This window comes from Sesamum indicum, unplaced genomic scaffold (genome assembly GCF_000512975.1).
Source record: "Sesamum indicum cultivar Zhongzhi No. 13 unplaced genomic scaffold, S_indicum_v1.0 scaffold00165, whole genome shotgun sequence".
NCBI classification, from domain to species: Eukaryota; Viridiplantae; Streptophyta; class Magnoliopsida; order Lamiales; family Pedaliaceae; genus Sesamum; species Sesamum indicum.
Genome location: NW_011628069.1, coordinates 92,635 through 105,140, shown reverse-complemented (window position 1 = coordinate 105,140; position 12,506 = coordinate 92,635). Strand labels below are relative to the sequence as shown.

General features: G+C 32.8%; 2 protein-coding genes across 3 annotated transcripts; one reads left to right on the top strand and one right to left on the bottom strand.

Annotated features, from left to right (window-relative positions):
* The first annotated feature begins 2,516 nt into the window (after positions 1-2,516).
* LOC105179548 (putative homeobox-leucine zipper protein ATHB-51) lies at positions 2,517-5,856 on the top strand. 2 transcript variants are annotated; one of them, XM_020691351.1, is made up of 3 exons: positions 2,517-2,827; positions 3,585-3,931; positions 5,261-5,856. In XM_020691351.1, the coding sequence occupies exons 1-3, from the start codon at positions 2,725-2,727 to the stop codon at positions 5,531-5,533; spliced, it is 723 nt and encodes a 240-aa protein (XP_020547010.1). In that variant the 5' UTR covers positions 2,517-2,724; the 3' UTR covers positions 5,534-5,856. The 2 variants fall into 2 exon arrangements, with proteins under 2 accessions (XP_020547010.1, XP_011101501.1); XM_011103199.2 differs by having other exon boundaries at positions 3,579-3,931.
* Positions 5,857-7,045: 1,189 nt separating this feature from the next.
* On the bottom strand, positions 7,046-10,309 carry LOC105179547 (sulfite exporter TauE/SafE family protein 4). The gene is made up of 12 exons (XM_011103198.2): positions 10,079-10,309; positions 9,840-9,999; positions 9,473-9,673; positions 9,295-9,356; positions 9,145-9,190; positions 8,994-9,049; positions 8,819-8,905; positions 8,597-8,647; positions 8,283-8,522; positions 7,715-7,808; positions 7,404-7,544; positions 7,046-7,308 (listed from the first exon to the last, which is right to left on the bottom strand). The coding sequence occupies exons 1-12, from the start codon at positions 10,265-10,267 to the stop codon at positions 7,226-7,228; spliced, it is 1,410 nt and encodes a 469-aa protein (XP_011101500.2). The 5' UTR covers positions 10,268-10,309; the 3' UTR covers positions 7,046-7,225.
* Positions 10,310-12,506: the final 2,197 nt, after the last annotated feature.

Here is a 12,506-nt window from a genome sequence, read left to right as displayed (position 1 = left end):
ATTCTTTTTTTCAATTATATCTTTGATGTTTTGATGGTATTCCGAAAATCATGTGTGATTCTGTAATATCTCTTGTTACACACACTGTAATGGTAAATGTTTGGGTAACTTGAAAAAAGATAAGACAGATTCATAAATATTTCCTCATTTTTTGAAAAATTATTAATACCTCCTGACTGTGACGGTCGTCCCACAACTGCTAATCTGGTATTCCCTGTTAGTTTTTTCATTTAATTTTTTGTGATGACAGTTGAAATGCCCTTGTGAGCTATAAATTATAATTTTACTTATTATAAACAAAAATTTATGGACTGAGCGGAGAATTTATTTATAAATTTTTAAATTTTTTCATCCACCTTATCCAATTTTTAAAAAAGAAAGGGCAAAGTGGGCAATTAGCCATTCGCCCAAAAATTACATAATTTCATCAAACATCATAGGGTATTGATAATGCTTTAAACAACGAGAATGTATTCTTAATTATGCTAAATTTCAAGAAAACTTATTTTAGCCCTAAATATTTTGATGGATGGTTGTAATATGAAGAGATCTTTTAGAAATTATCTCTACAACTTTTTTTTTCGATAAAAAAATGTTAAACAACTATATATATATTTAAGAAAATCTATAAATCTCAACACTCAAGTATTCATTGTGTCGAAATCCTTTTACATCGGATTTGAAATTAGGGATTTCGATCTATAATAATAAATTTTTTGAATTTAATCAAATAATTCATATATATCATGAAAAGAAATTCAAATTCTTGGATTCTTACTTTAGATGTACTAATTTTTATGACATTGCGATGAACTTGAACGCATTTAATATAAAACCATTTAATATTTATCTTCGATATTTGTTTCAAATTCAAACCCTTTTATCGAAATACAATATTAATTATATTTGATCATTGTATAGGAATGGGGGTGGTGTTAGGTAATTGAAGTGAAAATGGGATCATTATCCCTAATAGTAAAGAGGGTCCTCAAAAATTGAATAGAAAGCCCTAAAATTCGAACAGCAAAGACTAGAAATTAGAATAGGGATCGGCGCGTAATTCATGCCTAAATCCCTACACCATCTATCTATCTCTCTCTCTTCCTATCCTATGTTGTCCTCTAAATCCTACCTATCCCTTCTTGTCTTAACAAACTCACACTATTATTTTGTTTGACTTTTGTTCTCTACCTCTATTATTTCTTCTCCAAATGATTTACACCTATCTACCTTCTTCATTTTATTTCAATTTCAGCTCACATCATATTGTATTTAATCAAATTTGAATCGATTATAACGAATATTGACATTCAGTTCAGAACAGTTGATGATCAATTATATAATAATTATATTATATTTTTTAACATAACTATGGCCGTTTTTATAATATATTAGACTGTATAAGAATTTCTAGAAAAATAAAACGTTTTTGTTGATGGTGGGGCTTCAGTCTCATGATTGACCGTTTTGTAGGATTGATGTGACTAAGCTCCAGCCTTTAGATTTTTTTTTTATTTTATTACAATAATAATTTTTATAATTTTGATTGTGATAACATATTGTGTTGAATTGTTGTCAATATTAATTAGTAACACAGTATATTAACAATTTAATATATGTAATTGCCGTTGTTATACATTACTGATTACGAATGTTATAGAATTTATATTATTAATAATTTTTTTAAAAATTAAATTAAGACAAAATGAAAAATAATATGTTCAATTAAATATCTATTTTATAGATTAATAGGTTTTGAAATATTTGAAGTTGTTGTCCTTAGTTTGTGTGAGTTTTGGGAATGATAAGGTGACAATGTCGTAAACTCAAGTTCATTGGATCTCTAAATTGACACGTCCACAGACATCGAGTGCAGTTGCACAGTCCGGAAATTTAGATAACGGCGCTCATACAATTGTATCAAATTATACAACTTGCGTAAAATTCTAAAAATATAATCAGAATATTACATTATAAGTATATAATGTCATTAATATTTAAGGTGGCTAAGACTTGATTGGGAAACATTGAGGAAACGAACATAATAAAGTTCTTGTATTATAAAATAGGACTAATTATATTTTGCCATTCGAACTATGGTCGTTTTTATACTTTTGACATCTAAATTTTTTTGTGTCAACTTACATCTCAACTTTATAACTTTGAATTCATAATTATTTTTTGACCAAGTTTTTTGTCAAAAAAATCACATACAGTGCATATGTAATATTAAGGGTTATGTAATGTGATGTTTTTACATATGCACAATATTTTTTCAACAGTAAAATCAATAAAAGAGATAATATTATAATTGATTCAAATATAATCAAATCTGATTTGAATTAAAATTTGAAGTCGGGATTGGATGGCGCTATTTGATTGGTAGTCCAATCCTCTGCTCCTCCAACCGACATCATCTCATCTTCCCCTTTACTACTACTACTAACCGCTCTCTCTCTCCCTCTCTTTCTATCTCTCTTACACAGTACCATAGACAGTACTGTTTTTCTGCTGCAAGTATTTATTAGTTGCATCAAAAGTTAGAGCGGTAAAGGGATGAAGAACCCTTGCAAGAGTACTTACTAAAAACCCTCCACCTTACAAACTATTCATCCATCATCACCTTCTTGCACCAGAAAGGAACTAACACCACTTCTGTCTTACTGTCAGAGTGATCTGTCGTACTTAGAGAGAGAGAGAGAGAGAGAGAGAGAGAGAGAGAGCATGGATTGGAACGGTAATCTTAGAGTCCCTTTTGTTTCTCGACCAGCAGCAGTCGAGAATTCCTACAACTTTCACTACAACTTTAACTATGACCAGTTCCCAGGTAATTTCGTTTATCTTAGAGTTCTTGCATGGATTCATATATATATATATATATATATATATACACGTACGTAAAGTTCAATGTAGAACGAGTTGATGATGTAGAATTTTGTTTCAACTCATGTATATATATGTATTTGTAACAAGGCCTTATTTGAATTCGAAACTAAGAAAAAGCGTTTACATGAACTTATAAACTTCTCAGAATATTTTATATATTTTTTGAAAGTTCATAAGATTTGTAAAGTGCTCGATAAAGTCTTCCTATAACATTCAGAAATAAGATGGCAGTAGATTATAAGTTTTCTTCCAAAAAAAGAAAATAAAAAATAGAGAGATCTTAACTTATTTTTTAAATTTTTAACAAATTATTTCAATTTTAATTGATTTTACTAGTTATAAAATTATTCTCGTAACATCTTAAAAACTTTATAATTTTATCTTATCCGGAAGAAATTCGAAATCTTATTCTTAAAATTAAATTTAATACTTTATGATTTTGAAAAATATTATTAAATATGAACTTGTGAAAGAAGGGTTTTCTTGTCAAGTGTTTGGTTTTTTTTTTTAAACTGTACGTACGTCTATCACATGATAAGTATATTACACTTGTTATATAATTGGTTTAATTTAAACCAAATTCGATTAGAATTAGAATTTCCCTTCATGCAAATATTGACAGGGGCATGCACTATTAATTAAAATCTTTCTTAATTTCATTTGAACTAATAATTGTGGGCTTTTTTGGGTAGTACTAGAAATGAAGCAGCCGCCAATGCTGACAACCCCACAACAAGCAATGCTGCCAACGTTGGCGGACAAGAACAACAGCATGATGCACAATTTCGGGCAGGATCCGAAGAAGAAACGTCTGAGCAACGAGCAGTTGGAGTCGTTGGAGAACAGTTTCCAGGAGGAGATCAAGCTGGATCCCGACAGGAAGATGAAACTGGCCAAAGAACTCGGGCTGCAGCCCCGACAGATTGCTGTCTGGTTCCAGAACCGGAGGGCTCGATGGAAGGCTAAGCAGCTCGAGCGCTTGTACGACGCACTTAAAAGGGAGTACGACGCTGTTTCCAGGGACAAGCAGAAGCTGCAACAGGAGGTATGTACGTTCCTACGTAGCTTAAATGATGTCGTTTGTACAGCGACTGGACATGATTGAATTTTCTATTACAATTAGTATTGCATATTCTATTTCGTTTCATGAAAAAATTTTATTTGAACTAAACAATTACAGAGCAAATGTATCACATTTGCTATATGATTAGTTTCTTTTCCTGAAATGTACATCATTCACACGACAAGTATATTGCACTTGTCATATAATTTATTCAGGTTTGAACGAGTTAGGTCCAAACTAAAATTTTTCTCATTCCACATATACACACTACCTATGTAATACTACATCATTAATTTTATCTAAGTAAAAGTTTTACACACTCGTTGTGGATATATAAAACGAAATAAAAGATACAATAAGAATTGTAATAAAAAATTCAATCGGCCACTTGACTCTGTGTGTTTGTGTGTGTTCTTGATTGCGTTTCCCTGCAGTTGGTGTTAGTACCTCATGCAAAATGATTAGTACGTACTGCTCTGTGGCTCAGATGGAACATTAATTGATTAAGCTACTTCTCTGCGTTTTCTGGATATAGTACGGCGACATCATCAGCTTCTGTATTTATGAGACGACAGACATTATGTGTCTATGTGTGTGTGTATTTATTTAAGGTTGGGTGATCAAACACATCGATTGTTGGATAGATATCAAATTCAATTTGCTGCTACGTACAATGCTTTTTTTTCTGTCTCCCCACTGACATTAAATCATCGTTCGATCCTGTGTTATTTAATTTATGTTAGCATGTTTAAGTTCTCGGAGGTCCAAGAATTCAGTGTCAATGTACCCAAAACTTCAAATTCCAATATTGTGTATGAATGGATAGCTACCAAGATAAAACTTTCAGTTTCATAATAGTTAATTTAGTTATTCTATGTCACTGTAATTGAAAAAATTGTAATTTTAGTCTTGTACAGTACAATTTTAGATTTTATGAGAATCCCTCTTGTCAATTTATAAAAAAAATTGCATATTGAGAATAACAAAAGCCAAAAATTGCTAGAAAAGTGCACTCAATTAATTTAGTCACGTGCACTTTTTCAAGTTATTTTAGCAAATTCTGGTCATTTTTATTCATAATGAAGCTAGATTTTTCTAAAATTATAGGACAAAATTAATTATGAAAATGGATTTAGAACTAAAATGGACACAGCTGTACTTACAGAATTAAAGTTGCAATATTTCCCCCTATAATTAGTGTACTTACATAGTAATTATTTCTTCAATTAATTTCTAAAGTATTGTTTTTTGATGTAAAATTATATGTTTTCTGCTGACCATATACGTTTGGTTTTGTACATAATTGTTTAGGTCATGGCACTGAGGGCAATACTGAAGGAGCACCTGGCGAAGAAGCAAGTACTCTCAACAGGCTACACAGACATCTCCGGTGAAGAAACAGTGGAGAGCACGTCGATTCCGACCTCCAACGACCCGTCTCCTCCGACCACGACAAACAGCCTGCATCAGATCAACGCAGATCATCAATGCAATAATAATTACGGGTTGAACGTCGACGACTACAATAATCCAGTGATGATGCCTCCCTACTGGGCTGCTGCTGCTGCGCCTTCTTGTCCTTGAACTAGTTAGTTATAATTAATGACTAGCTGCTTAGTTTGTTGTTTATATCTCTGTTACAACTTGTCTTGAGTCTGAATTGATGATGAGTTGTTAGGATAATGGAGTGGGTACGTACGTAGGTCAAGATTTGAGGTTTTAGTTTTCGGAGCTAGCTAGGGAGAGTATTATTAACAGCAGCCAACTGGCAGAGGGCTGGTTGATCTCATAGAGGAAGACTCTACTGGTTCTGGACTACTTCTAGTTAGTAGTTGCTAATGTTTAACATTCAAGAATTCTAATAATTCATTTCACTTAATTAGTGTTGTAATTTTGCTGTCCTTGAACCTTGGTCATGCCCATGTTGCCGACGTCCCGGAACATTCTAACTCGAATTGAATTTGATCGTATTTGAATCAATTACATGATAAGTACAATACGTTTAATGTGTCGTTAATACAATTTAAGAAAAGTGATCACTAATATGATAAATATATTATACTTGCTCTATAATTAATTTAATTTGGTCAAACATAATTTGGATAATATCTTCTCAATATTGTCTGTTCTTGTTTTTAAATAGAAGGGTTATTTACTTTATTATAATTCAGGATACAAAAACTATTACTCTGACACATTTCTCATATCATTCGAATTTATAATAACAATGAAACAACAAATTGTAATAAATTTACGTGAAATAATATAAATGCCCACATAATTAGATATAAATTCATGTAGAAAAATATCCCATATTGATTGCAAACGAGGAGCATCAGTGGTTTACAAATTCCAAGACCTCCTCTCCCTTGAGGCTTATAAGACACTCATACTTCTTGTTTGCAATCAATATGAAATGCATTGCTTACATCAAATTTATAATCTCATATATATTCAAGAGAACTTAACAGTCAAGTCAAACATCTTAACCTAAAATCTCATACTTATTCAAGAAAACTAAATCTTACTTAATCATTAGATCAAAAATTTTAACGAGTGATATACTCTAATTTACTTTTCTTTTGGGCAGCGTAGAAATTAAACTAAACAGGCAAAGTGTAACTATTTTTTAAGTGCTGTCTAGATTTGAAATTATTTGTAATAAAATAGGGTCACATGTCACTAGAGTTGGTGCTATATCAGACCATTTGGATGAAGTGGGACCACGTTTTTTATTAGCATAGGCAAAAAATTGAGTTCAGACGTAAATTTCTCAACCTATTAAAAAAAATAAAACAAGAAACAATTAGTGAAGTTTGTTAATCATTTTCCAAAAAGATGAATCGGCTATAAGTGTTCAAGTATAATGTCTGCTTAATGGGTATGGGCTATGTATCAATACCCGTATCCAGACCCAGTGCTTGATTGAGCATCATACGTAGGTCAAGCCCAATAAAATATGTTTATGGATTTGAATAGAGTCTTGTATCGGAACTCCACACTTTTATTTTTGAAAATTTATAATTCCCCATTCTCAAGATAGAAAATATTTAAAAATTTAAGCAATTTCAATATTTATAAAAAGCTCTAAAAACAAACATTGCAAGCCCGGATTTATTGATATAAAAGATTTTTCGTTTTAACGATGTTAGCGGTAGCTAACAATCACCGACTTATAGATAGGTCAATAACACATTGACCGTTATCTCATTGGTTGTACAATAGACTATAACTCTTACATTTTTTTTTACCTCTTAACGACGTTCACAAATGGGACTATTGGCTGCTGCAAAAATCGAAAAATCCCATGAACTCATGCTTGTTTATCATATCGATGCTTTTCTGGATTCCTACGATGCCTGCCCATCAAAGAAGGAACAATTATACTTGGCAAACTCAACAATTTACAAATTTTTTTGACAAGAATTCAGATTAATTTGAATGAATTATATACCCATAGTGACAGCACTGGCGAAAATGACGCCGGAGAGGATGAACACAATGATGGAGGCCCTCTTGAGGATTGTGATGAGGTTTCTGACCAAGTATTGGCCCCAGAAACCAGCCAAGATTGACACCCCCATCATGTACAACGCTGCATCACAAGTTAATTGTTGTCTTTTTCAGCTATGTATCTTGGAATTTTCTCAATTTTTTGTATTTTTTAATTTAATAATAAATATTCCACGTGGATCCTGTGTTATTAAATTGAAATTTAAAAAATAGAGAAATTACTTTTGAAAAAATAAAGGAAATAGGACCTACCATATGGTATGGGAAATCTCTTGAGGAGATAAAACTCCACAACTGACAAAGATGAGGAGAACATCATTACAAAGGTTGCTGTCGCACTAGCTACCTGAAATTATACATCATTATTAATTAATATATCAATATGACTAAAAATAACAAAAGTATATTATAATAAACTTAATTATAATCAGACAAATACACGCACATACGATAGAATTTGAATCCATGACTTTAAATTTGTGCATGAGACCTCAACCATAACCACTTTTAATTTCTTGATCAAAATTCCAATATCTGTTTGATACTATTAATTTACAGAATTTAATGATTTTTTAATGTTATTTCGACAAAAAAAAATAATTTAATCTCATAGACCCAACTCAAACACGCCCTCAAGATTGAATATTGATGGGACATAGAAAATGCTATATTTTCTTCTTCTTTTTTTTGAATTGAAAAAAATGCTATATTTTCATAAATATGAAGATTTAATTAATATTCTGTATCTAACTAAAAAACAATGAAATAATTGTAACATTTTTATCTAAATCAAGAAACATAGACGACATAATGACCGCACCTGTGGGATCACACCAATCTCCAGAAGAAGAGGCCCGAGAACAAAACCGCCGCCGGAACCTAACAGGCCGCCGACGGTGCCCCCGACGACGCCGCAAAGGGCACAGAAGGCTAGATTGGCGGCGGTCCATTCTATCGCCGCCTCACATATCAGTTCTGGATTTCCGGCCATTCTCCTCTTCTTGCTTTCCTTGTACAGTTTAACACATTCATACCCGAAAACGGCAAGAGCAACGGGGAACTGAGAGTATGAAAACAGAGAGAAACTGAGATTGTATCACTTTTGTTAATTCAGACAAACGGACCTTTACGTACCTGTAAGATGTTGAGGATCCAGTACAGTGTGCTACATGCTCTTGTTTCATTCTGTGAATCACCACCATTGGTGTTAAATGATTGGAAACTATTAAGCAAATCTGAAACAAACCAGATTTGGTCGCACCAGACCAATCATATTGCAAGTGTTATTATCTTATTATGTGATTCGTCGCTTTAGTAGTATAAGTTGAGACAGGAAATAGTGTAATATTGACTTGCCTTGATGACTTGAAGAAGCAAGAAGCAAATCCAGACAAGTAGCAGGACCAAAATCCTCTTGATGTTAAGGTTGTCCCTCATAATTTGCTGACATGTAGAACAAGGAACTGTTACATTAATTTCAACAAATTTAAGGAAGAAAAAGAAGAGAGGTGATGAAATACATTCTGCTCACCAGAGTTGTTTTCTGCTCTTGAGGAATCAAGAGTTGATAATCGGTATCAAGCATCACTGATTAAAAGAAAAACAAGAACATTACTCAGATGATGAAATCAGTTTTCTTCTCATGTTAGGACAGATACCTCAAAACCTGATGAGTTTCTTACATTCTGATTGAGGATCAGCTGTTATATGTCTCTCATCCATGGCTTTCTGCAACCAAGGTTATTGATTTTCAGGCATGACCAGATATTACAAACATTTCGACAGCTACTTTACGCTCTAACTTGAAAATTATGTTGTTAAGTCCTACAAACCTTCAAAACGGTCTCGTCCTTCCACATCTCAATCGCCTTACCAAAGGACCTCGATGAAGTCCCTGTCCACGACATACGGAGACATTCGTTATTCCCCATAGTACTGTTATATATATCTCAATTATATCATAAATCCGTATCAACTTCAGCACACTTACTAAAACGTAGTAATCCATACCTAAAAACAAGATTATGATTAAGACAGTGATGAGCCAATAGGGGAAGACGACGCTCAATGCAACACCAACGGTGATGCCGAGCATGAGCATGGGCTGGAACAAAAGAGCCAAATCATAGTCAATTATCGGCACTTCTCTGCACGGATGGGGCACCCGCAGGTTGTACCAAACCGATGATGCTGACGCTCCCATTATCATACCTGCGTAGCATTATTACCCATTACATCAAACAAACTCAATCTTCAATCATAATTTTCGGGCTCGTAACCTTAGCTTTAAATCTAATCCTCCGACTAAAGGGAGATTAAAGACATAGAAAACACACACAGCAACACATATTCCGTAGTGTATATACTTCGTTCTTACACTTGGAAAGAGCGGCCGCAGACTTGGTGTCGAAGCCAATAATCAGACTTAGCACAGGCACGAAAATGCCACCGCCACCAACCCCGCCCACCGTCCCGCAGGCCGACCCCAAGAACCCGATTACCGTCGCCAATACAACCCTCCAGCTGAATTCCAACTCCTGCAATACAGGAGAAAAACTTGTTAGAATTCATTAAAATACACATGCAAACAGAGTCGGATACAAGAAGACAACTCACAGGCCAAACTTTAGCTTCGGACCCATAATTCCGTAGCAAAACGGTAGAATTTGACGACGAACGAAGCCACGGTTCTGCGGTACCGTTGTCCGTTGAGTAATTGGTGACGAAATGAACAGAAAGAAGAGCCAAAGAGAAGGCTGTTAGCAGGTACAGAATCAGCCCTTTTGCAGCCATGGCCTTCAACATTCAAACTCTACCAACCTAGCTTAATGGTCCAATTTATGTAATAAAAACAGTATATACTGTACAAGGAAAGACAATCATGGCCGCAGTTTATATAAGGATAGTGAATCCGTGAACGTGACAGGGATACCGCACATTTCACAATTCACACAAAGCTGGCCATTTCCAAAATTACCGTCCCCAATCATCTTTAGCTTAAGTGATTAACACAAACATACATTTATCTAAACAAGTCTGATTGGATCAAATCAAATTAATTACATATCCAATGTAATTAGTTTAGATGGTTCGAACTAAAATTTTTCACGACCATCAAACAAATACACGATAATCATAAAAGAACAATTGTAATACATGTGAACAAATAGAAATAATGAAAATTCTAATCCAAATTGAGTTTAGTGGATCTGAAACAATTACATGACAAATATTTCATATTATCGAAACTCATTTTGAATAAGATTTTTCCAAAATGTTAATGTTGTGAAACAAATAGGACAAGATCATGGTTAAAAATTTGGAATAATAGTCAGCCCATGCCATATACTGGAAAGAGAAATTTGACTAGTACGTGGATCGTTTTATGGTAATTTTCATTGTTGTTTATTGAGGTAATTAAAAGTTACCGCAAAAAACTTGAGGCTTCCCATTTGAGGATAGGTAATTCAATGATATTTATTAGGCAGATAAATCTATCCAAGAAAGTGAAATTTTAGTTTCGTTATTTATTTTTTCTTTTTTCGGACACGTATAAAAAATCGAACGCAACAAATACGTACGTAGTACTTTTTTATTAGTTTCCTAATTTTGTCACATTGCCAAAGTACAAATTCAAGAAACATGGTATTGGTAAGATTTCTTGGACAGTAGGCCATCCTTATGGTTTTTGTTTTCTTATATATAAAAGGGGCAATCTACAATTTACCCCTATTTCAAAGTGGTAAAAAGCTACCTTAAGAAAAAATAATTTCTCAATTCACCCTTCTTAATTTTTTTATAAATAAATAAAATAATCTGGTCATACGAGTAGTGTAATACATGCGTTTATTTTTTTATTTGTATTATTATTTTACAATCGTTGGATCTTATTTAACACAGATCATCAATTTATATTATATTTATAATAATCTAGGATAGATATAAAATTTTACTTAAATCAACTACTAATATCTTATTTTTAAAAATCAAGGCTCCCAATAATACTTTTAGTTGGCTAGATCAACTTTTAAAATACTTTTCAATAATAGAAATGCCCTTAGGGGTGCTTCTGTAATTATTAAAAGTAGAAAGAGGTGTCTAAATAATATTTATAAAAATAAGTATTATGACTTCATATATTTTTTTATTATTTATACCATTTTTTAATTTATATTAATTTTTTAAATTTTAAAGATTGCTAAAGGTGATTTTTATAAATTTTAAAAAAGTAGGAGTGTCTCCGTAAAAAGCAATAAGTAAGGGGTGTAAAAATTAACCCTAAAATCTAAAAGACTTGAAGAAGGACGAAAACGGACGTGGGGACAAAGGTGATGAATTTGGGGCAATATAGAATTAGGAGAAAGATATGTCCTTGTCTGCGGATCCAGCCCACCAGTTAATGATTGTAGCGAACAGGATTGGGCTGCCACACTGTCAACTATATCCAGTCAGTACGCTGCTGCATAGACAATTATTCCCCCTCGATTTATCTTTCATGAAACTGAAACCTCCTCCTATGTTTCACAACCTATTCTCATCTCATCTGCACCTCTATTGATTTTTTTTTTTCTTTCTATTTTATCTTTAAAAAATTCTACATTCTTAATTTTAATTTTTTATATGGATCGAGTATAAAAATATCAAATAGTATAAATTATATTATGGTACCGAAAGGCATATGTTGCTTTATAAGACACTAAATGGTGCTAATGATTATTTTTTTATATTAATATTTCTTCAATCGTTTTACAGTTAAAATTGTTGAATTTATCAAAAAATACTCTCTTTATTCAATAAATATTTTTAAAATTAGGAACGTACACTATGAGAGAAAGAATATTGATGATAAAATATGTATCAATTATTATATCTTGATGCCATAAAAATGAGTTGATTTTAAAGAAATTCAAGCAATTTAAAAGGAAGAAAGAGATAGTCCGACAGAATATAAGGTCAAAAGTGCCTCGTATCAATCTCAATTTAGGTAAAGACCCAGGGTGCCCTCAAAAAAACAGTTTGATTAGAGCTTCTAGGACACGTGGTG

Excerpts from the sequence above, each read along its gene's own strand:
- LOC105179547 (XM_011103198.2), bottom strand. The coding sequence starts at position 10,267 with ATGTTGAAGGCCATGGCTGCAAAAGGGCTGATTCTGTACCTGCTAACA. Across the intron at positions 10,000-10,078 it reads CCGAAGCTAAAGTTTGGCCT|GAGTTGGAATTCAGCTGGAG; the intron begins GTGAGTTGTCTT and ends CCTGTATTGCAG. Across the intron at positions 9,674-9,839 it reads TGCGGCCGCTCTTTCCAAGT|GTATGATAATGGGAGCGTCA; the intron begins GTAAGAACGAAG and ends AATGCTACGCAG.
- LOC105179548 (XM_011103199.2), top strand. The coding sequence starts at position 2,725 with ATGGATTGGAACGGTAATCTTAGAGTCCCTTTTGTTTCTCGACCAGCA. Across the intron at positions 2,828-3,578 it reads TAACTATGACCAGTTCCCAG|TACTAGAAATGAAGCAGCCG; the intron begins GTAATTTCGTTT and ends TTTTTTGGGTAG. Across the intron at positions 3,932-5,260 it reads AGCAGAAGCTGCAACAGGAG|GTCATGGCACTGAGGGCAAT; the intron begins GTATGTACGTTC and ends ATAATTGTTTAG.